Raw genomic sequence first — 26784 nt, 5'->3', positions numbered from 1 at the left:
CAGGTTGGGCGAGCATCAGTCCATTTAAACCGAATGGTGTGAGATATAAATGACCTGATGATATCTCACTGCGACCAAATGGATGAGAACTGAAACAATTGTCATCTTTGCTGTATTCCGGCAAACAATACAAGTTGGATCCAAAAATGTCAATTTTTTAAAATGATCAAATGTTTAAATGTTAAGTCAAGTGACCAGGTCAGAAAACATTTTGTATTTTGGCATCCTGAAAAATTTATCAACCAAATTTAAACAACATATTGGTGAAATCCTATTAGTGGTACGATTTCCATTGTCATATCTGACTTCTAAATATCTGACAGATAGTCTATTGCTCTTTAGTTAGTACACCTTTAGCGTAACTTTGTGTTCCACCTTAAGCAGCTTTTTAGCCCTGGTTCTAAAGAAAACACTGAAGTCGTCAAATTCAGGTCTGACGCCATAATTCAGACAGTAAAAAGATGCCACAGCAGCACCTTAGGGTTCTCAGCGTGCTTGCCATCTTTGCTCCACAGCAGGACATTCAGACAAGTACAAACCCAATGTGTTGGCAGTCAAGACGTCTATGATTTTGTGGTTTTCATTTTTCCTATCAGATTTCTACTGTTTATCGTTATTATCTAAAACATGGGCTTTTGTAAGAAATGTCTCAAACACATGAAAGATTTTATATAAAGCATCTTAGTACAAAATGTATCAATTTTATAAATTCCTTTCGTGTGCTTTTATCCGTCTAATGTAGCCAAAAATGATAAGAGAAGCAATCAAGCATTAAGCATTTATATATGTTATATATCTAAAAGGATCTATGATTACAGACATGTTCCAGCGTCGACCTCTGCATGACCAAACAGGTACAGGTAAAAACATGGCAGAGGTATTGAAAATCTTTTGTTTCTTAACTTACGAGAGAAACTTGCCCACTTCCACCTGGATGATGGCATTCTGAAGCTGGACTTCCAGCAGCTGCGCGTCAGCCGGGCCTCCTTCACTCGACTTATTGGCGTGTGGAAAGAAGATCCGCAGCATCCCCATGTAGCTGCCCACCACCACCTTGTCTGCAGGGTTCAATCACACAGAACAACTGTTGTTAGGAGGGCGGCTGCTACATACAACAACAACAACAACACAGTGCATGACGGATGAAATTCCACACACACACATGCAAGAGTTTTTTTCTGTTTGTGTGATTTTCTTTTCATCACATACTGACCATAACCTGTGCCACTGTTGTCCACATCACCCACACACAGGCACCCCTGATCGAACTCTTCCCCCTCGCCAAGAGTCGCTGACCACCAGTCACGGGCTTTGAACAGGGACATGGTGACTGAAAAAAATCATTGGACATCATTTTCTTAACATGCTTTTAAACAAGACATTTTCTATGACAATTTTAAAAAAAGAATTCACTGCATCAGAAAAACACACAATTTATTTCATTTGTTGAGCGAAGCTTGTTGGCCAAAATGAACAGATGTGACAATTCAAAGAAAAACTTAAAGGCTTGGAAAACAAATGGTACTCATTACACAACAATAGGGCCAATAAGGGAGAAGCAACATCATCTTCATCATTACTTTAATAACATTACTGCAGGTCGCTGATGTCAGAAACGGCATTTCTATGGTGACACAGTATTTTTATTCAGCAAAGTTCAGAGAAGCAGATCAGTATTGTTTCCTGGAAAATAGCACAGCATGCAACTCCTAAAGAAAACTAATATTTTCACAAAAATATATACTTTTGTTCCGTTTCTACACGTTATCAGGAATAAGAGAAAAAACATTAGATGACCTCAGAGCTAAAACCTTTGATTGTTATTCTTGAGAGTCATCTTCTAAAAGGAACATTATGGAAAACTATAGTTTCAGGTGATGTGTGCAGGAAAACTGCAGCCAAATGCAAAGGAGCCTGGAGGTCACATGACCTCAGGATTGAGCGTGTGAGCTCGGAGGTCGAAGAGGAGGGAGGAGTGGGTGGGGGCAAGCAGCTTTTCTCCTTGCTAAATGCTGAGCCGATGGAACAGGCTCTTAATCCAGAGAGAAAGAATCCTTCCTATCTACAGCACACGGCCTAAAAGATCTGAATGAGCATTCAAGTCCAGTTACTGTGAGTGAAATAAATCAAATTGGTTGAAAAAGCAAATAAAAAGGTTGAAACGTTAAATAATCTCAAAGGTTTGTGTTGAATAAGACCATTTTAAAGCAGAATTTGCATCTTTAGTTCTGAGACAAACTGCAAAACATAGAAATGCAGGTCTATGTAATCAGATTACTACTTTCTTAAAACAAAAAACATGTCATAAGTCACCAGAAATCAATCAAGTTTGCTTCAGATTAATGTGTTTCTAAATGACAAAATGGTCATTTTAAGGATTATGTAATGAATGACTTTGCTTTATGTTTAATATTATATCTGTTGAAGTAATATCGTCACAGCACTGCAGATTATTAAGTGAAAACAGCTAAACGTTTAACATTATTACACTAACAAAAGAAACACACCAAATTCTACTGGTTAACGGTTAAAATTCCCTTTTTCCTATAAGCTTTCATCTTCCTCTGTGTGGTAACCTAAGAAAAAAATACACTTGAGATCTGCGGCGTCGTGGGTGGCAACAGGTGATTTACCTGCAGCTAATACCAAGCCAGCTGATTTAACTTGTCTTTAGCTTAGCTGTGGCTACACGGCTAGCCCTCCAAGTTTCCTGGGTTAAAGCTAACACGTCCGGAGCACCGCTGCTAATTTCTCCACTCTATGTCCGTTATCGATGCAACAAAGCCGTCTTTGTTTGTGGGTTTCTCACCGTTAAAGAACCGCTTTTCCTCGTTCCACTTCGTTCACACAAACATCACATCTCTCACCCTCTTGGAGCCATCGTCCTGTTGTCATGACACTGACGCTAAGCGGAGGAGCTATGCGCTTGTGCGCATGAGCGGAAAAAGAGAAGCGGCTGATGGGTAACCGAGTTTCGTATTGCCCACCTGGTCAAGAGGTGTAAGTTTTTTTGTTGATAACTCAAATAATATAAAAAAAAATTAACTCACTTATCTATACATTTATTTGGAGAAATAAGACCAATTACATCAGAGAATCTAAACTAATTAAGGAATATAATTTGGGAGGTATGAAGAAAATTGATTCTGAATCAATGGTTGGAACTTTTAGAATAAAATGGTGAAAAGACTTTATAGCTAATCCTGACTCTATAGTTTCAGAGAAATTCCAATTGCTTTATTTGATAAAAAATGCAATATTGTCTTCCAATGTTCAAGTTAAACTACCCAATTTTAGTAATAGGTGAAAAAAAAACTTACTGAAAAAAATGTGATAATAAATATCTAAACAAACCCTTTAAAGGTCAATGATACCAGGACTTTAAAAGAAAAGTTAAATATAAAATAACTGACGCATCTGTCACATCGGATGCCCAACAATGGAAATTCATGAAATGGCCCGTAGTCCCCAAGATTAAAGAAATGCTTAAAAAAAAACAATTATTATCCATCAGCAGAGACGTTAAGGAGTAGATTTGGCTTTGAGGTTGATCCGTGTGATTTCTGTCATACAGCCTCAGAAACAACACAACAGCTATTTTTTTTTTTTTTCATGTCCAGTGACCCAAAGCTTCTGGCAAGATTTTCACAACTGGCTTAGTGAGAAAATTAACCTCATACAATTCACACAAGAAGATATTTTGTTTTGTAACAGTAAGTTGTCAAAAGAGACACCAACACAAGTGAACATCCTCCTGATTTTGGGAAAATGTCGTATTCATAAAAAAATTTGAAAAAAGATTGGCCGAATTTTCGGTGCTTTAAAAAGTAAGTCAGACTGTATTTATCCTCATTGAAATATGGTCAGAACTCAAATCTTATGACATTTGTAAATTTGCTACAGAATGGTTACTGATCTAGGGTACAGATTGTTAATTCCATTGAAATTTAATTTATGCTGAAAGATTGATATATTTTTGCATAAGCATACGTTTGTGTGTGTGTGTGCACGCGCATGTCTTTGTAACGATTGTATTTCAATAATGAAAGAAAAAGAAAGAAAAAACAACTTCCGGTTTTCAAAATAAAAGTGTTCAAAGTTGGTTAAGAAACAACAACGACCCTCAGCGATAAAGATTTTTTGTTACTGAAATGCCAAAATGTAACGCCTAACAATAGAAAATGACATAACTATTCATTCAAAGGTAAAAAAAAAAAAGGGGGGTTTTGTTTTTTTTTGGTTTAAATTTGTTTTTTTGTTTTTAAGAACGAAAGGGCCTTTGTGCACTTGGCTTACAGAAAACAAACTTCATCCTATATCCGTCCTCCATTTTTGTGGTTTTTTTGTTGGTTTGTGTCGTCTTTTCCGTCATTTTACTCAAGGCAATAAATAAATAATAATAAATAGAAAACAGAAGAAATTCGGGAAAATCTTAGTTTTAAGAATTCGATAATTTGCTATAATTTTATCTCCAAATTTTGTTATAAATAAAAAACAGCTTTATTTATTGAAACTTAAGAAAAAAAGTAATTATGTTAAAATTATGTTTATTCAGCCATCACGGAAAAGTCAATTTTGGGTTTCACTGTGACAAAATGGAAGTGAATAAAAAAAAAAATGAACAGCTGTTTTATTTCTAGTGAGTGAAAATTGACTCAATAAAAAGTGGAAAAAAAGAAAACTTACCCGGTTTAACGACCTCACAAAATACGTATTTATTGTATATTTTTTTAAAGCCATCAAAATCCATCATTTTATTTGAAAAAATGCACCCGTCAAAACCTGGTAACTCAGATGCAGTCAAACAATATGACTGTCCATAAACCTCACAATTACAGTTTTGCATTAGACTGCATTTAACAGAGATAACATTTTTTAGTCTCATAGATCTTTCACTTTAAACATTGAAGGCAACATGCAGGTGGTAGCAGCAAATATACAAGCCTGAGGAAAACTTTCGACACCACGTCAAACAAAACAGACATTTTTATTTCAAATCTACTGAAAAATGAATGTTTTTCGAGGTAGTGCTCAGCTTAAACACTTGTTTTTTATTGTTTTATTGTTACAGCAGTATTGTGTGATTTTACTGACTGTAAATCCTTATCATGACCACTAGAGGTCAGCATACGCATGACATGAAGACTAAAATGTCAGAGGAAGATGGACAAAAAATAAATCTACTTCATATATTTTTAATGTACCAGTAAATTAACCATCATCTGTCTGTAAAACTGACATCAAATGAACACATTTGGGGTAAAAAAAAACACTTTGTAAACATGGCATTTCTGCACAACAAGCGGGTTGAACAACCATCAAACTAAAACACGTACAACAAGTGTTCATCTTTTCCCTTCCAGGCAACACTTTTCTTATAATATTGTTACAATCTTGCATTTAAATAAAAGGCAAGACATTTTTGAAATACTTTTTTCAAATCCTTTATAAAAGGAATTGCTCTCTATTGTTTATAGAAATGCTGCTTTTTTCAGATTTTGTGCAGTTTATTCTTATAATGTTCTAATTTTGAAACAGTGACTAGATGAATTTGCAGCAGCTATGTCACATGATTTTAGACCTTGGTGAAAGGCATGCTGGGATATAGCTAAAACTTAAAGTCTTTTAAAAAATATCTATATTTAAGTGTGAAAATAATAAAAAAAATGAAAAAATATTATTTGTACTGTGCAAACTTAAAACTGGCAAAGGTTGTGATCTTTTTAAAGCTCACTCTTCTTCTTTGGAAAACTACCACATAAACAAACATGAGAAATAGATAAAAACAGTCTAGACAAGCTGTTGGTGCTGTGATGACTTTTAAAATTGTTTACATAGGAAATCTATAATCTCAGAATGTTGCTAAAACGGAGGCGTGGAAAGGACTTGGTGCTGAGAAAAAATGCTGGTCATCTCTGAAGAGTGGCGAGGTTAAATGTCCTGACAGAGGATGCAGATAAGAAAAGAAGGGATCTGCTTGAGATGTGGTTCAGTGGAGTTATAGAACTTTCTGGAGAATAGCATTGGGCACTTCCAGAGTCTCATCTTTCACAAGAACAATATCGTAAGAGTCCAGGTATTTGTCCAGCCGCTCCTCCACCTGCGGAGGTAAAAAAGAAAAAAGAAAGGTTTGTCAGGGAATAAAAAAACATCTTCCCATTGTTTCCTGGTAAGGAAAAGCTTTTTTAACAAAAGCTGCAAATGTATAGGAAGATGGTAAAAAAAAAACATTACAAAGAAAAACTTAACGATTGCAACCCATAGTTCACACTGTTTCCTGCCCTCAAGCAGGTGGAACTTCTTAATTTGAACACAAATGCTGAAAGAAAATCAACATTTCATATGACTGGATCTGTGCTGCAGGAAAAAAGACCACACAAAAACCCTTTGTTGCAGGTTACCTTACACAGTCTCGCCATTTCGCTGATTTTTTTAGTGCAATTTTGCATCCTTTTCTTTTTTTATACAGTCTACTGTTCTGTGTCCTGATTAACTGTTGTCTATAGTCAGTCAATCTCCTCTGTGCCGTGTCTCCTTCCCAGAATGTGTTCAGCTTTCCACATCTACATAAATCTTCCATTGCGACCAGATCTTTGATTTCATTCTATAATTCTGTACTTATTTTTCTGTAAATGTTTGAACCTTGAGAGTTTAAACAAGAGTTAAGTGTGAAAATGTTCATGTCTGTCTGAGAAAAGAGCATGAAGTGAGTAGGGAGGGCGTTTACAGCCTTAAGACATCTGTAATCCTACTTCACAGATCGCAGTTTTTTTTAAGGGTCGAGATGTGTCCTTAGACACATAACTTCAGTTCATTGTTTATTTGCAGATCTATTTGAATGAACGGTTGCTTGATGACGTCACCTTGTCGTTGAGAAATCCTATCTTGAGAATGTTCTCTACGTTGGGAACGCCGTCGGCCATGCTGAGGTCTCCCATGGAATCTCCCAGCAGGATGATGTTAGAGTTCTCCTTCAGCTGTTTGAAGTACTCCGTGTTCCGCAGGGCGCCGTCGTGTTTGTTGTACACGTGGATCAGCTCACCCTTGAAGCCCCGCAAAACGCCCTACGAGAGAAGGCCTCATTAGACCTGCCGTCATGTGGCTAAAGAGCAAAAATAAAAAATCTGATCTTTCTATCCTTCATTCAGAATTTACATTTTCATCAAAGTCCATGAAGTTTGACACGACTTTGATGTTTGGGTGATAAACTCTGGCCTGAAGGAGGATTTCTTCCAGGACGTCGCCCAGACCAGCAGAGAAAATGAAAACAGGCACATTGTGTTGGTGGAGGCGGTCAAAGAACTGTTCAAAGCCTTCTCTGCAAGTAACACAGCAAAAGGAATATTGCATTGGTTTTGCACACGTTGCACACACAAAAAAAAAAAAAAAAGGTTGAGATTTATATTCTGTAAATACCTGAGGGCAACATCGGACTCCCTCACCACCTCTGGAAGCTTGTCCTTCTCCAGGCGCTGCTCCACCAGGAGCGTGTGGGACTTAAAATACCTGGAAACAAAGTCTGCATTTAAATTCCAAGCTGCATTGAATGGAAAGTGATGGTCAAAATCCGGACCATCCGGCTCATAAATCAGGAAGTCTTTTACAACTCACCACTCTACCATAAACGGATATTTCTCCTCCATGGTTAGCTGCGGGTCAATCTCAATGGGATAATATTTATTCCTTAGCTGCAGCAGTTTCTGCCTGCACTCCTCTGTTACCAGTTTGCAGTTATCAATGATATCTAAGTGGATTAAAAAAAAGAATAAGTTACTCATAAAAAAAGACTAAAGGTGACTAAAAATGAAAAAATGTATGGAGCAAAGTCTCCTTACTGTGGCACGTCGGACAGCGTTTTCCATTCACCAAAAATTTGCTTAACGTCATGTCAAAATCTGTGATAATCTGAAACAGATGACAGCATATCAGTAATCTGAACCCCCTAAAAAAAAAAGGAAAAAAAATAGGACTTCACTGAAAGTCTGTAAGACATGAAGTCCTAGAGAACCAATTCTCCAAGGATAGGTGTAATGATGAAGTTTCCTTACCTGCAGTTTGGAAGCTCCTCCTTTGATGAGGCCACAGATGATCTGTTCGACCCTCTCAGGGTTCCTCATGTGGACCGTCGGCTTCTCAAACTGAGGCATCTACAGATCCATCAAAAGAACAAAAGAAAGATTGGTTCTTGAGGCCACGATAGAAGCTGGTTTTGCAAATTTATGTCCAAGTGTTGAAGCTGCAAAATTGAATAGAATAGAACTCTTTTATTGATCCCACAAACTGGGAAATTCATTTAGTACTAAATGCAAAAAAAAGAAAATGCAGTAAATGGTATTATTGGGTAACATTTATGAAACGCTTTTTTCAAAATCCACCAACACGTTTTCTTAAAATTGGAGAGATTGTCGTTCTAAAAGACACAATGGCTGTCGAGCTGTCTGGCTCCACCCACTTCACACCAGGTTCGCAGGCCAATTTAGTTTTAGCAGATTTCTGCATTTAGAGTTAACTTGAGTTTTGAACATGTTTTGAAAGAACAGGTTCTGACAGCAACGCCCTGCAAGTCCTCGCACAAACCCTGCAGGTCACGTGTCAAGGTTCTTGTTCAACGCAACAGCAGCAGCAGCAGAGGAACATTGCGTTCTCTGGTTCAGACGCTGCAGGAATGTCAGGGTCTGAAAACAGCTGATGTCTGGAATCTGTCAGTGTTGTGTGACGAGCCAAAAGGATGGACAGACCCCTGCAGAGAAGATATGAACTTCCACTCTCCTGAAATATCCTTTTCACTGTTGGAAGTTTCACTAAAAATCAACCTAAAGCTGACATTTTTTTATTTGTCCTTAGCAGTTTTCCCTCCATCAACGAAAAGGAAAAAACTTTATTTTAATGCAAAAATATCTTATTTGAGGAATAAACTTCTGCAAAGTTCAACTTGAAGATGAAGAAAAGAAACGTTGTCTGCCTCACATCCATCCGAGTGTATACTTAAAGCCTCCATTACTGTATAACTACTATTTCAAACAAGTGTGTGACATATAACTGTGTATTTTCCCCTTATTTACATCAGATCTGCTTGTAAATGTTTGAAAACTTCAAGAATATCACGATCCGAAAGCCAATTCTAAACATGCAGGGCATTAAAAACACAACTTCCACTTATATAACAGCAACCAAGCACAACCTCATAAATCCTCCGGGTAAGTGACATCCCGAAAACACAAGCTAAAAATAAAAGGCTTCTTTTTTTTTGTCTCTACTAAGCCTCGTAGACTTCAGCCGGGCAGACGGATGGCAGTCAAAACGCTTTCTCCCGTTTCAGTCATCTAAAACGGTGGCATGCATAGCCCACTAAAGACAAGCAAACAGCCACAAGTTTACGAGCTTGCTCTGAAAAAGATTGCGTTTTACTTTGAAATCCAAGAAAATCTCTAATTTAGGAACAAAAAGGAAAGAGGCTGGATGACAAACATCAACAACCCCGGCCTGCAAGGTCTCCTCGTTGAAGAAAAGTGTCTCAGCTTCAGCAGAGAAAAAGAAATCCCAACCTGGCTGCAGTCACCGTCTTACCTCGGCTCTGTCAGCTCTGCAAAAACAGGAGTGAGGAAAGGATTGTGCGGCTGTGCTCAGCTTTTATACATGCCGGAGCAGGCACGGGGGGTGGGGGGCAGCCTGAAACAGATTAGACAACATGACCCCTCCTTCTTTACACGCTCAAACACAATCATTCCAGCTGACGCCACACTTGGAATCTAGACCTTTTCCAGCGACGTGACCTTTGACCTCTGAAGAGACGAGCCTTTATCAAATAGGAGCTGCTGCTGAGCTCACACATTTCCAACACACAACCCTCCAAACAGGGTCACACGGGTTAAGGTGGGTGATGTTTTTCACACACTGCGCTCTCTGTGTCTTATCTGTCTGCTGAGGCGTCAGTTTTTGCTGCATCGGTCCGTTTCTGGGCCAGCCTGGACGCGCCAGCATGATGCCGTTTTTACCCGTGTCGTTTTCTAGGACACAGTTTCGGCAGAGCGGCAGGAGTTCATTAGACATTTGCCTCTGAGCTCCGGGCGGGACTGTTGGTGAGGAGCAACCCCGCTCCCCCTTCCTGTCACCCATAAGTAAGAGCTCTCTGTTTAAATGCTCTACCACTGGCTTACAGCCCCTCACACCCCAACCTAAAGGCCCGTTCACACCGGGACGAATTTAACGCCTCGTGACTAAACAAAGGGCACCAATGAGAGTGTGCACACCGACGCGAAAAAACGCCACGTGTCAAAGCGTCAAAAAAAAACGCCTCGGGTTCGTTTTTTTTTTTTTGACGCCTCGCGTCGAAATCTATTCGACCAATGAGAATGGCGCTTTTGCACACGTGTCTGGAGCTTCTGAAGTTACAGTAAAACACCACTTGGGGGCGCTCAAACACAAAACTGCCTTGCTGAGCACACATACCAGCGAAGAAGATAGACGCCAAGTAGCGTCTACACTGCCGCAAAGAAATAATGACGGACATTCTAAAATATCCCCTTACCAAGTACCAGTTGGAGCTACTGGTGCTTGAAATATTCATGTTTTCTTTGTAATATTCTGACAAGCGCGTAAATACTTGCTCTCTTCTTCTGAGTGAAAAGCGACTTTAAGAAGTGTAAAGTTGCGCAGCGCCACCTTGTGTACAGGACTATTTCTGTTTACATTAAGCGCCATCTAATGTCAGGGAATGAAATTGCATGTTCGCTCGGCTCATCGTCAGCGAAAATCGCCTGGGTGTGAACACAAAAAACGTGACGAAAAACGCTGGCGAATAACGCCTGGCGAATATTCGTCCCGGTGTGTACGGGCTTTAACATTAGCGGTGCAGCAAAAATTTTGAGCAATATCGGAGCTGTCCACCCCCAGATTCCAGCTCAGGCGAGGAAAACAAAGACGTACATAAATCTATATATATGAAAGTGGATCCATCAGAATAGAGCAGAACAGGGAGCTTGTGACCCGCCCAGTGTTTTTTCACAAATACAAAATGTTTAACCCTTGTGCTATCTTAGATGACCCCACCCTTACATTGACGTGTTCTCCCTACCATGACAAAGGTGGATAAAGGTGGAAAGATTTCATGTAAGTGAAGATCACAAATCATTGAAGAAAAATTGTTCAGAGCACTGTCTAGTGGGTCTAGATGACCCAACTCCCAACGTTACAATGCCTAGGATAGCACAGGGGTTACACTGCTCCTGATTCACAACAATTCAAATAAAGAAATACTCAAATGTAATTATAGGCTTAATTTTCTTTATTTAATATGTTCTCTATAACAAGAAAAAAGCCACAAGAACATGTTGGAAACAGCAAAAAAACATTTTCATTGGAATGGATCTTTAAATAAATGTCCAATTTATGACAATCCAGTACAGGGACACTAAATGCAAGCTGCTGTTTGCATTAAAAAAAAAAAAAATCAACCAAAGATCCTAAAATCAAGAGGTTAAATGGGACTTAAACCTTTTGAAGATGCCAAGTATGATAAACATTAGGCAATAAAACAAAAGACAGCTTCAAACCACACATTTCTTGTGGTTAATGGTGGATAATGTCAATTTCCTTTCATAAAAATGTATTTGAAATTAATGATAAATACATTTGACATTCCAAGAAAATCCCACTGATGTAGATTCAGAGGAAAATGTGGATTATTGGAGAAATATCAATTCTGTGCGATAAGAATATAATTCAGAATTCAGAAAACATGGTTTTCGAAACAGTGCCGCTCTTATCAGACAGTGGCTATTGGCGAACTTTAGCATTTCCTGTGAATCTGCTGACATCAGACGGGCTGGTTAGGACTCCAAACATTATTATCAAAGCTGTGCAGTGTCCTGCTGCTCTCCTATCACTCACATTTGACAGTCTGCACATGACTGCAGAGGAGGGACTGAACCCTGAATCCATTTCCATTCACAAGTTTCTAAGAAAGTCCTTTAAATATTGCTTTAGATTTCACATTTACTGTCAAAACTGTTTCAGTTTGGTCATGAAAAACACGACTAAAGACATAAACTGAACAAAGGTGAAAATTTTTATAAATAAAAATCAATTCATGGATTATATGGCTTTTTTTTTTAAAGTAAAGACGGATCATATAATCAACTTCTCAAACCCAGTTCTACACTTTCAGAGCTCATAGGTTTTATAGGAGCCATAGATTTATTTGTGACTTTTATCTTTTGAACATGTTCTTTTTTTATTGAAGCCATCAGTGACGGACATCGATGAATCCAAAGTACGAAATCGCGCTAACAAATCCAGGAACAACTCAGTGTCAACATAAAGTTTTTTTCTAATTTTTTTCTCAACAATAATTTCTGCTCTTTTAGCATAAGTTGAAGTTGTGTAGATCGTTCTTATATGTTGTCATTTTCTCTTTGCTAGAAACCGATATCTGGAAGTGGGAGCAGTTTTTGGACTTAAAAGCCTTCTGACCTCATGTCAACAGCTCCCCTGCATCCGTGTGTCCCAGTTCAGTGGAAGAAGCCATTGAAGCAAACTGTTCCGAATGGATTTGCACAAACAGCAGCATATTTATGTATCAACATTTCCTGAACCCTTGTGATGCTCATAATGCATAAGATGAATCCTTTAAACTGTCAAACCCTCGTAAATCAGGGAGATGGTGAAGGTATCCGTCTGATGTTTAAGCCACAGAGGAGATTCTGTAAAACTGCAGCAAACATGCTGCACTGACACATTTATCACATGATAAACACAAGCTGTTTTTTTCTGAAATCAAATCACCCAGAAAGCAGAATGAGCTGTTAGCTGAAAAGTCACCTGATAATCAGAGGTTATGGGGTCGGAAGCTGAAAGCTCAGCTGACACCTTTTTCCTCCTCTCCTGAAAACCAGGTGGACTTTCTCCGATTACAACCCCACAGCCGGACCTCTCAGTACCCCAGACTTAAAGAGCAAGAGAGAAAAGATTTTCCTCTTTCCCTTCCTCTGATCATTTCTTGTTTTTTTTATTTTTTATTATTAAATCTATTATCAAAAGAAAATGTTTGTGGCGCCATTTAAAAAGCAAAGTTCTGCTTTACAAAATGAGTCACTCACTGTGAACTTTGCTACATACTTCTTGTATCAGTACGTAAGTGTAAATGCTGTTAACCCTTACTATTTTGGAGACTTTTTTATTCATATATATTTTTTTCAACTTTACAATTTGCTCCCATAATTTTTCTAATTGAACATAATTTACACAGCTTTTTTAAACAACCCCAGCTTCTTTTTTCAGATATTTCTTTCATTATTTTGCACAATAATTCCACAAAAAAAGCTAAAACGGTACAAAACCTCCAATTTTGAGTCTTTTTTTTTGCAACAAAAACGTTATTTTTAAAAACAAAGATCTAGAGACTGTAAAGATACAAGGAGAATGTATGAATCCCAAAACAAAGCAAAGACCAGGTCAAAACAATGGGAATAATGTTAAAAAAGGCAAAACTATGCAAAATATTTCATGGATTTACTCCAAGGGGAATCATAATTATATGTCATAACTGTTTTTATGTTTTCCAAAGCCAATAACTTTTTTGAAAGCTTCAAGTTAAATTGTTGAATTAAAACTAGACTAACGGCGGGTCGGCGTCATTCCTACGTCATCGTAAAGACCCAATAGAATGGGCAAATGCTGCAGTGAGGGAAGAGACCGCTGAGGGTTAACAGCTACACTGAAAGCACCAGTGTGATGGAAGAGTTATGTAAGGGATATGGGTGTGCTGCTTGTAATCAACATACCAGGTCATTTTTTTAGAAGCTGGTCTGAAACAAGGTCATCACGATTTTGATTTTCCCATTTCACATGCATGTTGGATTTAAAGATCTGCATCATATGGTGTTTATCTATGGCATTTCTTCTGATGATGGATACATCTAAAGAAAATTGAGATGGATTTTGTCTAAAAACGGCATCATCCTAATCAAAAAACCAGTGGGGACGCTACTACGATAGATCAAGAGATGGTCAGAGCTGGACTTTGAGGCATTTATGTCCCAATCTGTTGCACGTTTATATAAGGCCTGAAAAAACCGTTGATCAAATCCAACAGCGGTTTGTTTTGTGGTTTTGTTCAAATGTTTTTCACTTTGGCTGAGAGACTCATTATGTTCACGCAACCAAAACAAACCACACAAATCCTGTTTGCTGTGTAAATATATCACCCCCACCCACCCACCTTAATGGTTGGTAAATATTTGAATTGGAATAGTTGAGTCATGAAAGAGCCACAGGAGGGTTTCCAGCGTGCTTTGGCTTCATGAAGTCTGTCACAGAGTCATACAAACACATGATGAAGTGGGTTTTTGAATGGACACTGACTAGAACAGCTGCTGTAACTCTAGAGCCAGTGTTGATGAGCCGCATCATAAAGCAGAACCCTAGAATGGCACCTCAGGTCTGAACTGAATTTGAACTCTGAGGTGCTTTGACTGACAGAACGCCACAAACACTGAGGTCACAGAGGGCAGAGGTCAGCAGGTTCACATACAGCATCACATGATGAATTCAGAGCTACATGAGGAAGGCAGAGGGACCGAGTGAGGAAGGAAATACTAAAGATGTTCCATAAAGAAGGGAAGACACAGGAAGTCAGATATATATTTATTTGATATTTACATTATGTTATGTATTTGTATTTTTTCCACTTGTTTGCTTTTACTTATTTGTCTTTTTAACTAAGTTTTAGTGATTATACTCATCCATTAAGGTTAATTTGTTATTATTCACACAGGAGGCGGATTAATAACGAAATATCATTTCCACAATACTGAATCTGGCTTCAATAAATAAAACACTTATTGTTACAAAAGTATGAAAAGTGCCTTACGAATAAAGTTTGACTGGATATGATTAAAGATTTTAGATTTGCATTTTTTTTTATTTAAAACAGTTCTCTGAAGTTAGAAAAATAAATAAAATATATAAATTGAACTGATTTTTTCTCTCTCAAAAGATTAGATAACTTTCCTATCATTTTAGAACTTATAATGAAATAAAAATTTGGGATGAACAAGTAATCAACTTTGTCTTCATATTAACATTTGCATAATCCTTGCCACTCTGCAGAAATGATGTAGAAAATGACACAGGGAATAAAAAAAAAATAACTAAATAAAAACAATCCATAGTCAAACTCTAATGCACTTGACTCTCTGGGATTTAAAATTACTTTTTAAATTTTAGATTTACTTTTATAAAACATTGGAAAAGATGTTACTCGATTTTATACATTCTTTCTCCATAGATAAAAACTTTGATTTTTTTTTTTTGTTCTTAAGTAACTCTTTCTTTGATAAAATTGTGAGATGGTTAGCTAATGTTAATTCTGGATTAAAAAAGTAAAAAAATTCAAATAAAAAAGTAAAACAATTTAGAAAAAACTAGGCAAAGTAAACTTGTTCTCGTCTGTCCTCTAGTGGTCATAAGGGGGAATTACATTGCAGAAGGCTTCTACATAGAAATCACTGAAATGGTTCAGAAGAAAATCATCTGTTTTTTCATACATTTGCATTTAAGAAATACATTTTTTGAAGCTCAGTCTTTAACGTCTACATTTAAATATTAGGATTTTACACTCCTTTCAGATTAGGGTTTGTCTAAAATCGATGTCAAATTTCAAACAAAGAACCAACAACCAGAGGGACAACCAGGGACAAGGAGAAAATGACCTCACATCCATCTCAAAGCAGATTGTTGATAATTGGTGTGTTTGTACAGCTTTGTTCCCAGCAAAGACTGATACTGTAGCAGTCCGTCAGCAATCTAAGCATGATGGACTACACAAACGCATGAACACAATTAATGCGTCATCACTCAACACAAACATGTTGATCTCTGGGAGAAGACGATAGTTTGTCGACTGTCATGAATCAGGTCAGCGCACTTCAGCTATGAAAATGATTGTGAGGACAGAGGAAAGCAAGCCTCAAAGAATTGAGACATTTTTTATCCAAACCAAATTAGTCCAAATGAACAAAACTTGATTTAATTTAACAAAAAATAACATTTTGGGGTAAAGAAAACCCCAAAAAGATGTCTCATCGATTCAAATTATTAACGCCAAAATTGTAACAGTATAAAATAAGTTGACTCGTATTAGGTTTCGGTAAAAAAAGTAAAATAAAACTCTCTGCTTAGACTGCTGCCCCCGCGACCCGGATAAGCCGAGAAAGATGGATGGATGGGGGTTGGTAGAATTGATCAAGAACTCTAAAAGTGGATAGATACATTGGATATTTTTACCTAATCTATGCTCACGAGTCTGCTGTGCCCATAAGATCCATGTTGGAGTGTCTGTCCAATGAAACCATGACTGTGCACTTTGAAGTCAGCGTGTGATTGAAAGCAGAGCAGACATGGAGGCGGCGTCACTGTTCTTCTCCAGGAACAGACAGAGAGAGCTAAATGCAAACGTGTGACCTGATATAGCGCACAAACTTCATGTTTACATCAAATGCTGATTCTCTGCATGTCACTATCCAATAACTAATGACTTTTGAGCACAAAGAAGTGATTTAAAGTTTTATTTAGAGCGCTGCTCTTCTGTATTTCCCTTTTTTTATTGCTTTTCACACCATCACTCCTTTATAGAAAAAAAAAACTCTTGGTCAAACAATTATTGATATATTCTGATTCTAAAAATCTGTAGTCTGTGATTAAAGAAGTCAAGAAAGTAAAAAAAAAAAAAGACATAAGACTTCAGAGCTGAAGCTGAAGGAAGAATATGAATCTGCTCAACAGCTTGGGAGCAGACATTTCTGAAATGAACCAAAAAGAGGTTTTGAAGTTACCACTAAAGAGCCTATAGGGAACTAGAGCCCAACAGTCTGTCATAGCTGAATATTTCTGAAATTTTGTGGGTTACAGTGGATGTCTGTGCCTCCTCTTAGCGCCAAGCACCATCAAAAGCAGACGGTAACAAGCTTCCAGGACGATAGTTGCCACATGAAACTCCTGTTCACAACAGTTAAAGCCACATCCTGGTTTTCTCTGGTAACCACTCATGAACAAAACCAAAAAGAACAAGCAGGATCCTCTAGTGACAGTGTTTTTAAGTACACAGATGGTTTTCACTAAGTTGTTTGATGAAACAATTCCTAAAAAAAGAATTATAAAATACTGTTGGCTGAGTAATGTCACTTTTAATGCTCTGCCTAGTTAAAAAAAATGAAATAATCTGACGAAAGGAGAAGACATTAAACAAGTTTTGTTGAATCCTTAATGAGACACAGTAAAGCTCTGCCAGCTCCCTTTCAGACTAAAAGCCCCTATTTTCTATCATTCCTGTAAGAAAAATGTAGCATCTCAGCTTTGCAGGTTAAAGCTGTAAGCAAAAGCTGTAAATTTGAAAAACTGGCCACAGTTTAGCTGATAGCATCACATCTAGCACAGGTGAACTACAGGTAGACTGCGTGGAAAAAACGTCCCACCTGTAGTTCTACACAGTATGGTTCAAAGCTGCTCCTTCAAAGTAAAGTCCCCTGCTTTACAACGTGTGTTTTAACAAGAACTTCAATCCTTATTCGGATTTGCTTTTGGGGCCATTTTCTCTGCTCCTTTCTTGTCTTTAGAAAAACTAAGAGAGGTGTTCAGTGGTCTCAATCCTGTGATTTTGGAAAATACTGAAAAAGAGTGAACAGTTTGAAAAATAAAATACATGTCTAAGGTATTATTCTGAGAAACACTTGTCATTCCTATGGCGACATGTTTGCATGTTTAAGGCTGTAAGTATGTGTTGAATTAAACTTCAAAAATTTCATGATGTTGTAAAATGTGATGCATTTTGACTCTGATGACTCTGTGGTTGTGGGGTGTATAAGCGGTGGACGGGAGGAGGAGTACAGGAGGCTGGTGGACGGATTTGTGGAGTGGGCTGGAGAGAATCACCTGCTGCTCAATGTGGACAAGACCAGGGAGATGGTGATCGACTTCCGGAGGAAAAGGACTGTCTTACAACCCCTCTGCATCCTGGGCAGGGATGTGGAAGCGGTGGAGGAGTACAAATATCTGGGTGTGACTATCGACAGCAGACTGAGCTGGAGGAGCCACAGTACTGCTGTGTACAAAAAGGCCTGCAGCAGACTCTACTTCCTGAGGAAGCTGAGGTCATTTGATGTGTGCAGCAAGATGCTGGGGATCTTTTACCAGTCTGTGGTGGCCAGCACCTTGTTCTCCTCTGTGGTCTGCTGGGGAAGCAGCATTGCAGTCAGTGACACCAACAGACTGAACAAGCTGATCAGGAAGGCGGGTTCTGTCATTGGCTGCAAACAGGAAACCTTTGAAGCAGTGATGGAGAGGAGGTCACTGAACAAGCTCTTATCCATCATGGACAACCCAGAGCATCCTCTCCACCCTGTTCTGGACAAACAGCGGAGCTCCTTCTCTAGAAGGCTCAGACAGCTCCGCTCCAAAACTGCCCGGTACCAGAAATCCTTCCTGCCAAATACTATAACCCTGTTCAATAATTCACAATGCAGAAGATAACCTTTGCACATTTTTTTTTTTCTCTTTTCTTTATTTTGCACATTTCTTTTGCACATCTCTTTACCTGCACTGTTATGTAAATAGCTCTTTAAATTATACCACATTTTCCTTGTTCTCTTTTTTATTTTTATTTATATTATTCTTACTCTTTTTTTCCTGTCAGTTGTTATGGTAACGAACAAATTTCCCACGTGTGGGATCAATAAAGTATTTCTGATTCTGATTCTGATTTGTTGAGGAATTCAGTGGTGATCGTGACGAATGAGACGGAATAGAGTAAAAAAAAATGACAGTGAGAAGCAAAAAGGAAGATTTACACTAGAAGGTGAGACCTACTCACATGCTACTAAATTTAAAAATAATGATCCCCAAACTTGATAAGTTTTTTGGGAAACAGAAGCATTTTCAAGATGGTTAATATTTGAAATATAATGAAGATCTACAAAGATAACCAATGAGATACATCAGCTGGACTGCAGAATAATTGTAAAGATCCTCCCAATCTATTTGTTTTGAACAATAAAGTAAAAAAAAAAAAAAAACGTGTCCCAATCTACTACTACACGAAAAAGGACTGATGTAGCTACAGGAGCTAGCATAATCTACATTTTTCAATCTGTCAGCGAATGACAACAGGACCAGCACATAGCGACTTCCGGAACAATGAAAACATTGCGAGGGGTGACGGCTTTAGGATGTGTAACAGAAAAGGCTTTAATGTAAATAGCTTGCTGCTAGTGACCTCTAAAACAGCTGGAAACTACTGCGAGTGCGCATTGTTGAGCCCAACTGTTAGATAAGAATGAACACTTTCTATTTCCTGTTAGAATGTTCAAAATAAAAGTATTTATGAGGCACTAAAACCCTTTTCTAACTCAAAGGGGTTTTATTTTGAAGCCGCATCAGCGACACTTCCTGTTACGCATCTACCGCATAAGTTTTGACAACGCACCGTAGTTTGACTCACCATTTCTATTATCCTTGTTTTCTTCCCGGCCCGCTTCTTTTTGGCTACAATATACTGGGCGAGCGCCACGCCACCGACTACTGCACAGACACTTGCGCTGGCCGCAGCTCCGACCTTCACCACAGCCGCCCTGTCCATGACAGTCCAATGCCTCCAAACAGCCAGCCGATCTGAACGGCGCCTCCTCCTGTTTCACTTTGTGAGCTCACGCCTTCCTGCTGCAGCCCAAGATCGTCTATGCAAGCGAAGCGCTCACGACCTTCCTGCTGCAGCCCTAGATCGTATATTCAGGCGAAGACGAGCCACTCTCACGAGAAAACTCTGACACCATCTAGCTACTAAAATCTTAGAAATTTGCCTAGAAAATTCAAGCAATTTTAAAAGGAAATCTGTCTGTTCATTCATTTATAGTATTTTATAAATTATAATATAATTTGAAACCAGGAAATCTATTTTTAAACAACTTTTCAAAATAAATAAACTCTCCTGGCTTTGAAGCCAGTTCTTTCTCCAGTTCTTCTCTGAGTCCCTGGTATTTCCCCAATCTCTCCTGTTCCTTCTTCCTGATGCTTCCATCGCTTGGCACTGCCACATCCACCACAACGGTTTTCCTCTGTTCTTTATCCACCAGTACAATGTCTGGTTGGTTCCCCATTACCATCCTGTCAGTCTGGATCAGGAAGTCCCACAGGATCTCTCATTCTCTATCACCTTCTGAGGTGTTTCCCATTTTGACCTTGGGGTTTCAAGTCCATATTCTGCAAACATGTTTCTGTATATTATTCCAGCCACTTGATTGGGGCGCTCCATGTATGCGTTCCCTAGCAGCATCTTACACCCTGCATAAGGTGCTGGATTGCTTCAGGTGCCCCTCCTGCACAGCCTACACCTTGGGTCTTGTCTGGTGTGGTAGATCTGAGCCTCTATTGCTCTGGTGCTCAGGGCTTGTCCTGAGCTGCTAGAATGAGTGCTTCAGTGCTGTCCTGTAGGCCAGCCCTTTCTAGCCATTGGTAGGACTTCTTGATATCAAAAGAGAACAATACGATTAGAAGATGAATGAAACAGAATGTCTAAATGTTACAGAGCGTTGCATTGTAATTGTGTCAAATGAAAAGTGTCCAACAGCAGCACTTGACACTAGAAGTTTCAACATCTTTACATGTAGCTTATTTAAGTGTGAAGCCTTAAACTGGATGCTCTTTTGGTTGCTTTGAGTTGAATGCATCCTAGGAATCCTAGTGCCATGAAAAATATTTTTGAGTAAAAATTGTATTTTGCATTATTGATTTGACAAATTTTCTTGTTCTCTGGCTCAGGAAGAGATGAAAAGATATTATAATGTGAGGTTAATTTACATATTTCCAGTTGTCTACTTTGTATTCGACACCAATGTATTTAATATCCTTTCATAAAGGTGATTGTAGAATGAAGGAGTGTTGCAGTCTGTTGAGGCTCTAGTAAGGAACATGTGACATGAGACGATGACAACTGCAATGTAAACGCAGCCCGTTTTCCATTATCTAATGATAACATTACTTGGAAAATGAGGTATTGTACAACACCTAGATATCTTATTAAATATACTTGGTTGCATTTACCAACCAGTAGTTGTCGTGGCCGAGTGGTTAAGGCGATGGACTAGAAATCCATTGGGGTCTCCCCGCGCAGGTTCGAATCCTGCCGACAACGAATATTTTTGCTAGACCTTGATTCTCGTATGCACATTTTTTTGAACACATTTTAGTCACTAATTTGTTTGTTTTATTTCGTTTTCTTACTCTTTTAACTGAGTTACACAATTTCTAAAATGGCTTCACAACTGGCTCTGTCCAAAAAAAGAAATCAGAATGTAAAATTACAACTTCCTATTCGGTTTCAAACTAAAATGATAGTTCCATGTTTTTCTTTTCTTTTGCTTTTGACAAAACAATGTATCATCCCCTGCTGTTTTATCAAAATTAGAAAGCCTTATTTATTTAAAGATAACTTTGCATGGAGATAAATAAATGAAATAAATAAATAATAACAAGAAAGACTAAACAGAACAATCATTCTTTCGTGTTTTGGACACATATTTTGAAATTGGGTTTGACGTTTCCGTTTTGTTACTTGGCAACGGCTAACGCTATGTAAGCCGTCTCGTGCGCTGGTTAGCTTCAACGCTAACGGAGCAGACACAAGCAGGTTACAATGTTTGATGCTGATCAGGATTTTGATAAGCTGCTTGATGAAGTTGAAAAAAAGTTTTGTTGCAACGTTTCTGTGGAGTCTTCAGATCCGTCAAACTCCAGCCACACTCGGCGGAGTGTCAACGATGGACAAGGCAAAAATAGGTAGTTGCTAGCTCAGCTCTTGTTAGCATCTATCAAAGTCATTTATTTGGAACTTTAAAAAATCCCTCAAACTTTATATTTATTTTGGAATATATAAGTCCAAACAAAAAAAAAACTTTTATTTTGCTGCTAACAGAGAGGGACTTTCCTTTTTTCTATTGCAGTATAGCAAAACCAAATCAACCTGAAAGTGACATCTCTGAAGATATTGATGCGCTTCTGGAAGAACTGCTAGAAGACAAAGACACTTATTCCCCTCAGTCAAAGGTAAATAGTAGAATGTGATTTGAACTACTTTAGAGGGAAATGGGAATGAGAATACAGAACACACAACCACACAGTCTGGCCACATAAAATACTACAAACATTCCTTTACATTCCTTCTGTGTTTCATTTTTGCTTCATTGTCAGTATATCTTTTCTTGCATACAACCACTAAGTACTTTTAAATAATTTCTTAAATTGTGCTTATTTTAAACATTTGTCTGAGTTTATTTTTAATGTCTTTCATCCGTTTTTTTGTACTTTTACCATTTTAGTCTCAACAGAATCGCCCCAAAGAAACACAAGTAGAGAACAAGCTCTCATTTCAAATTGGGAGAAGAAAGTAAGTCATAGTTAAAATTCACAGATGAACATTTATAGAAATTGAAGAATTTGATGAATTCTTGTCTTTTTACATGAGGTTGAACATGTCGAAGTAAAGTTGCTCTGTATTTATTTCATATGATGCTTGCTTACAACTGTGAGGAGATTCAAACAAATATAGAGACATGAGACTTTACTGCTTTATTGTACTTCCAGATGTTGTCCTGTCTTTGTTGGCGGGAGCTCGGTCACAAATGGAGTCGGAACAGCCACATCTAAAAGGTGTTCAAATGTTTTGGCGTGAATTATGAATTCATCAGTTTTTCCTGGTCATGTTTTGATACTTTAAACTGCTAAATATATACATTTTTTGTTCCTAAATCAATTTGTAACAATAAGAATCCCTAAAAGCCTATTCTTGATAACAACTGGGGGTATTCTGTGTTACCAGGTCATGTGACCAGCTGAGATGTGTATCTTGTGACTTCCGGGTGGTGATGTTTGATGACTGCGAGTGGGATCAGTCCTGTGATTATCTGTTTCTCAGGTTAGTACATCTCTTGAATTTGTTCTAAAACCTTTTGGGTGTCTGAAATTCCTGAATTTTTTAAACAGCAGAGCAATAGGATGTCTGCTTTATGGAGGTGCCTACACTATTCAATCATGCAGCAGTTATGATTAGAGGCTGTGTTAGCTACTGTGAAAATTGAAAGATTCTATTTTTAAATAGAATACTTTTGAAATATCCATCCATTCATCCATTTTCCCCTTATCCGGAGTTGGGTCTAAAGGGCAGGAGACTAAACCCAGAACTCCCTCTGGGTCTTCCCTCGGCCTCCTCCCAGTGGTTTAAACCATGAATACCTCCACAGGAAGGGGGTAGGAGGCATCCAAAAGAAACCTCCTCTGGACTTTCTTGATGTGGAGGAGCAGCGGCTCCACTAAAACCTCCTCCCGGGTGACTGGGCTCCTCACCCAATCTCTAAAGGAGCGCCCCGCCGCCCTGCAGCGGAAACTCATTTCAGTCACTAGTATCCAAGATCTCATCCTTTTGGTCGTCTATCTGCCTGTTAATCTCAGTAACTTTCTGAGCAATCTGAGAAATAAATGCTGCAACATTACATTTACATTTATATCAGTCATATACCTTTTTGACAGGAAAAAAAGATGACAAATGTCTTGTTTTATTGGGCACAAATGTAGCAAAAAATGCAAAAATAAATCTATTGTTCTGATTCTACAGGGATCCATTTCATCAGATCCATTTTTTGTTTGTTTGGCCAGCACAAGGCCAGCTCAGTGGCTTTGTGGTCAGAGTAGTGTCGCCCTGTAACTGGTAGGACTTGGGTTCAAACCCAGTCTGAGTCATACCAAAGAAAACCTAATTTCTCCCTGCTTGACACTCAGCATTAAGGGGGGTTAAGCCCCCAAATTGTACCCCACCATAGCTGAGTCTGCAGCTCACCGCTCCCCAAGGGGATGGGTCAAATGCAGGGGGACCAATTTCGCACACCTAAGTGTGTGACAGAAAGTGGGATTTTACCTGAACTTGATGCATCAGGTATTCAGGATTAAAGGAGTTTTTTTTTGGCAGGTTGTATCCATCCATGTTTTCTGTTTCCTCTTTAACGCTGTCCTATTTTGGAGCAGATTCATACTTTAAATGGAACAAACTCTCAGCACACTAGATGTTTTACTTTAAATGCACAACAGGCATTCATTTAATGAAAGAAAATCACTAAATCACTTTCTCCTTTCCATACATGTGTGACATCACAAAACCTCTCAAAAAACACCCAAACTACTGAATTCTTCTGGTGCAGCATGTGTATCAAGGTGCTGAATAAAAGAAAAGCAAAACTGCTGCATTTCCAGAAAAAAGGTCAAAAGGAAGTTGTTGAATTGAGATAGCAGCTGTCCAATGCTTCTCAGAGAGCATGTCATGCTTTTAAAGCAACCTGCCTGCAGGTCAGCTGTTCACACTGACCACACATGAAACCCGGCGCCATACTTTCCCATGAACATTTTCTCCATAAGTGCACAGGTGGTTTTGTTACTTGGAGTTCAAGTCACTCTGAGACACTCTGCAGCACTCAGGCTGATTTACTTGCCCTTCATGTTGTCACGGAGGTGGAAGCATCACACAAAGCCCCAGCCATCCCAAACACCAAAGCTCAAACTCTGCTGCTCCGCTGAAGCAAAACTACCAAATACAAGTGGAAACAAATGTCTGTTGACCTGATAAAGAAAACAAATCTTTAAGGACATTTATGAGAAAAGCTCTTAAAAAATATATTTTATTTCAAGCTATTGGACTGTAGGACATGGGTATTTAAATGTGTGTGTTTTCTTACTAATCATGCAATCATCTACTTGTTCTCAATAATAAGTGTAGTCATCTTGTTTGCAGAAACAACATGCCGGACTGTCAGAAGCTCAGGAAGAAGCTGAAGAAGAAGAGAGGGCAGAGAGCGTATGCCTGCCAGTGCAGCTGGTTCTCTGCTTCAGAGCCTGCTGACCTCAGGGATCAGCCTCAGCTCCGATGGGTCTGTGGCAAACACCCGGACTGACTGCTCACCTCAATCTACTTTCTAAACTCTCCATCCATCCATTTATCCATCCATCCTTCAGACGTCGTTGTGAAAGGAAGAACTTATCCTTGGCCTCTATTGTCAGCAAGACTTAAAACATTGTTTTCCATCTATCTGTCGAGGAGGATTCTTGAAGCATTTCCAGACTGTACAAAAAATCTGAATCTGTGCATCTCACACCCATTCATCGATGGCTGATTTCAAAATATCTCTTCCTGCGTCTTCCTCTTTTTGGAAGAGGTATTTGGACACAAATATCTGGAACTTCAAACTTTCTGAATATTTTGGACTGCTGCCCAACTGTGACACATTGTGATTTTTTACTCCTGCTCTTTAAACAAATCTGTCTCCTGCCTGTACTAGAATAAAATATATCTGATGAGGAACATGAAACATTTTTTCTTTACATTTCTAAAGCTTCTGGACTCCAGACGTTTATTTTTTTTATATGTCTCATAAACTTGAGCATTTGAGTTTAAAAATGGAGGAAGTGAAGAAATGTCAAAAATTAAAAGTTTTATATCATCTTTTTAGCTTCTGCTCCTTATTGGAAACTTTCAGGGTTGACAGTGTAACAGAATTTGTAATTTTAGTTCAATTAAAAACTATTGGCACTTTCCTATAAAGTTCTTGGATTTACCTTATAGGAGTTTGGCCTGCAGACAGAATGGTTCCTTCCAGTCCGGTCAACTAAGAAATAAAACACGAATAAAAATACATAAAAGATTTTTAATTTAGTTCATTTTTATTCCTGTGCAAAAAAAAGTACGGTACTTGTTTAAAATCACATTCGGATTGTAGTATTTGAGAGAGAGGCATTTATTTTGGTTTTGTTAAACACACAAACGTAAAACATCAACATAAACATTGACACTGAACAATGTCAACTTAAACTTTGAACAACATAAATGTTGAACAAAATCAACCGAAAAAGGTGTTGGGTGAAGCTGAGGCTTATTTCCCCGACCCTGATTACAAACATCACATTTACCTACAAATTGATGGAACCTTAAAAAAACAAGAGGAAAAAGAAAACAAAAACACTTTTCAAAATTACCTCAGGAGTCTCTCAGTCCAAGGTATTTTTGATGTATTCTAAATTTATACATTTTCTTAAACTCATATGGAGTTTGCATTCTTCTGATTGTCAGATAATAAATTCCTCATGTTGACCCCCTGAACAAAAATCCTATTCCTTTAGTGACTTTGTGTATAATGTTGTGAACCATGCTTCTCTGTCCTAACGAGAGCAGATCACATTTAAAGAAAAATATCAGAAGTTTTTATTCTAAAAAAAGTTCAGTCACTGAGTCAGAAATGTATAAATTTATATTAATAAAATAGCTTAGTCCTAGTATACGGTACACTGTACATAGGTTTAACAAAATAAAATGTACATTTATGTCGACAGCAAATTATACGTACATCATCCCTACATGTTGATAATAGTCCTGCAGCATCATGCATGTCAACATGTATACTATCAATAAAGCCCCTGCAGCAATTAAAAGAAAAAAATGATTATACTTACCTGTGAAATGTTATGCCTTCCTCCTTCGTGGACTAACTTATTCGATTTTGGCAGTATAAACCCGCACAATGAACTGGCATTTTGCAAAAAATATGTTCACGTGCATGCACTGCAGCAGTGACTTGACCTCACCAAGATGGCGGTGCTCTCCTCCAATGAAGAATCACGGGATGTCTCCTCTAGCGACATACCTCATTGATCCAAACACAGGTGTGGTCACAGGCACTATCCTACAGTTCTCGCGATACA

General features: G+C 38.3%; 3 protein-coding genes, 2 long non-coding RNA genes and 1 other non-coding gene across 10 annotated transcripts in view; 3 read left to right on the top strand and 3 right to left on the bottom strand.

Annotated features, from left to right (window-relative positions):
* Nucleotides 1–2939, bottom strand: part of bbs9 (Bardet-Biedl syndrome 9) — a 175618-nt gene extending 172679 nt beyond the window's left edge. For both annotated transcript variants that reach the window (XM_004078331.4, XM_011485713.3), the window contains exons 1-3: nt 2810–2939; nt 1214–1330; nt 908–1058 (exon numbers count right to left, since the gene is read on the bottom strand). In XM_004078331.4, coding sequence (XP_004078379.2) covers nt 908–1058; nt 1214–1325 — 263 coding nt within the window. In that variant the 5' untranslated portion in view covers nt 1326–1330; nt 2810–2939. The remainder of the gene's footprint in view (nt 1–907; nt 1059–1213; nt 1331–2809) is intronic.
* A 1751-nt stretch (nt 2940–4690) lies between these two features.
* Nucleotides 4691–19671, bottom strand: nt5c3a (5'-nucleotidase, cytosolic IIIA). Of its 2 annotated transcripts, none has more exons than XM_004078329.4 (8): nt 19493–19671; nt 8049–8147; nt 7836–7905; nt 7612–7744; nt 7417–7506; nt 7156–7318; nt 6864–7064; nt 4691–6100 (listed from the first exon to the last, which is right to left on the bottom strand). In XM_004078329.4, the coding sequence occupies exons 1-8, from the start codon at nt 19628–19630 to the stop codon at nt 5999–6001; spliced, it is 996 nt and encodes a 331-aa protein (XP_004078377.1). In that variant the 5' UTR covers nt 19631–19671; the 3' UTR covers nt 4691–5998. The 2 variants fall into 2 exon arrangements, with proteins under 2 accessions (XP_004078377.1, XP_011484014.1); XM_011485712.2 differs by lacking the exon at nt 19493–19671 and adding an exon at nt 9568–9670 and having other exon boundaries at nt 4695–6100.
* Nucleotides 9767–13157, top strand: LOC110016702. Its single transcript, XR_002292036.1, has 2 exons — nt 9767–9873; nt 12421–13157. It is a non-coding gene; the product is annotated as an uncharacterized LOC110016702 (long non-coding RNA).
* A 1428-nt stretch (nt 19672–21099) lies between the features above and the next one.
* Nucleotides 21100–21181, top strand: trnas-aga. The gene has a single exon. It is a non-coding gene; the product is annotated as a tRNA-Ser (tRNA).
* A 406-nt stretch (nt 21182–21587) lies between these two features.
* c16h8orf37 (chromosome 16 C8orf37 homolog) overlaps nt 21588–26784 on the top strand; it is a 44065-nt gene continuing 38868 nt past the window's right edge. Inside the window, exons 1-6 of one of the 3 annotated variants that reach the window (XM_020710356.2) lie at nt 21588–21825; nt 21990–22092; nt 22365–22432; nt 22630–22695; nt 22865–22960; nt 23286–24817. In XM_020710356.2, the coding sequence (XP_020566015.1) occupies nt 21683–21825; nt 21990–22092; nt 22365–22432; nt 22630–22695; nt 22865–22960; nt 23286–23358 (549 nt within the window). In that variant the 5' untranslated portion in view covers nt 21588–21682 and the 3' untranslated portion in view covers nt 23359–24817. The other 2 variants (XM_004078328.4, XM_023964171.1) reach the window with 2 other exon arrangements.
* Nucleotides 23317–26769, bottom strand: LOC111948949. Its single transcript, XR_002874929.1, has 3 exons — nt 26536–26769; nt 25645–25694; nt 23317–23416 (listed from the first exon to the last, which is right to left on the bottom strand). It is a non-coding gene; the product is annotated as an uncharacterized LOC111948949 (long non-coding RNA).

Source organism: Oryzias latipes, chromosome 16 (genome assembly GCF_002234675.1).
Source record: "Oryzias latipes chromosome 16, ASM223467v1".
Taxonomy (NCBI): Eukaryota; Metazoa; Chordata; class Actinopteri; order Beloniformes; family Adrianichthyidae; genus Oryzias; species Oryzias latipes.
The sequence above is the reverse complement of the archived record's forward strand: the minus strand, read 5'-3'. Positions and strand labels throughout refer to the sequence as shown.